Source organism: Helobdella robusta (assembly GCF_000326865.2).
Source record: "Helobdella robusta unplaced genomic scaffold HELROscaffold_22, whole genome shotgun sequence".
Lineage (NCBI taxonomy): Eukaryota > Metazoa > Annelida > Clitellata > Rhynchobdellida > Glossiphoniidae > Helobdella > Helobdella robusta.
In genome coordinates, this window is record NW_008704170.1 from 226,053 (window position 1) to 227,381 (window position 1,329).

General features: G+C 29.8%; 1 protein-coding gene across 1 annotated transcript in view; it reads right to left on the reverse strand.

The window, feature by feature from the left end:
• Positions 1-523: 523 nt before the first annotated feature.
• HELRODRAFT_191481 (hypothetical protein) overlaps positions 524-1,329 on the reverse strand; it is a gene marked incomplete at its 5' end in the record, with an annotated part of 17,950 nt that continues 17,144 nt past the window's right edge. The window contains one exon of the mRNA XM_009018539.1: positions 524-704. Coding sequence (XP_009016787.1) covers positions 656-704 — 49 coding nt within the window. The 3' untranslated portion in view covers positions 524-655. The remainder of the gene's footprint in view (positions 705-1,329) is intronic.

The following is a 1,329-nucleotide window of genomic DNA, read 5'->3' on the forward strand; positions in this document are numbered from 1 at the left end:
TATCTTTGTAGGTACGCGTTCATACGTTCAAAATAAATTCATTACGTTTAAACACATGATTCTTTGCACGTGTGGATATGTAGGCATTTAAACATTATGTCTGAAAGCATGTGTTTGGACTAGAATGTATGTGCGTGCGTGTATAAATAGATACAAGTTCGGTTATATGTATATATACTATATATACAGATAGATACGTGAGTGTGTGTGTGTGTATTTGTTGTGAAAGTCCGTATTTTCTACTGTTTGATAATGAGAAGCATATTCTGTTAAGTCAACAATAAAAGGCGATGATGACGATGAATGATGTTGTTCCTTGAAGATGACTACACTGATGATGATGGGAAGAAAATTAACGATGATGATGATGATGATGGAATAGACAAAGATGATGATTACCTGCATTATTAACGATGATGGAACGAGAGAAAGAGAGAGAAAAAAGAAGAAAAACTAATCTAAAGAAGCTTTGCGTTTGATTAGGGGCTATTCCCAAAAGAATTTAGTAACGATACATCAACAGTGAATTACTTTAAATTATTTATTTCGCTTTGAAAATTTGTAACAATTCGTATTTTGAAGGAAACAGAAAACAGAAACAAAATGAATTCCTAAATCAGTCAGTAGTGTCAGTACTAGAAGAGTCTCAAGTCAGTCAATTCTTCAACCTCTTCAAAATCCCAATACATTTCCGCTTCCAGGGTCTGAGTGGCGGGAATTAGAAAACATTTCAACGTTAATTATTGTAACATAATAAATTTTAATCCAATTGTGAAAAGAATGACGTGAACAATGGTGATGGATGATAAATAATGTAATGTAATGTAATACGATATGTAATGTAAAGTAATATGATATGTAATGTAATGTGTAATGTAATATATGTAATGTAATGTAATATGATATGTAATTTAATGTAATATGTAATATAATGTAATATAATATGTAATATAAAGTAATATGATATGTAATGTAATATACAATGTAATGTAATATGATATGTAATGTAATGGGTCATTCTCTGTCAACTTGAACCATGGTCCACGCCCGACCATCTCCGATTTTTTTTAAATTTGAACAGTAAGTACCTCAATGTATTTCATCGACAAAATAAAATTTTTATAAAAAAATTTCAATTATTTTTCAAGTTATGAAGATTTTTGTGACAGCATCCTCAAATTTTTGAGCGATTTTTTTCAAAACTTGTACCTACGTAGAACGCTATATCTCTTGAACTAGCCAACATATCTTGATGAAATTTTTTGTGCATATCAGTGAAACAATGTAATACAAAAAAAATAAATGTTATTGTCTCGAATCAAAGGATAT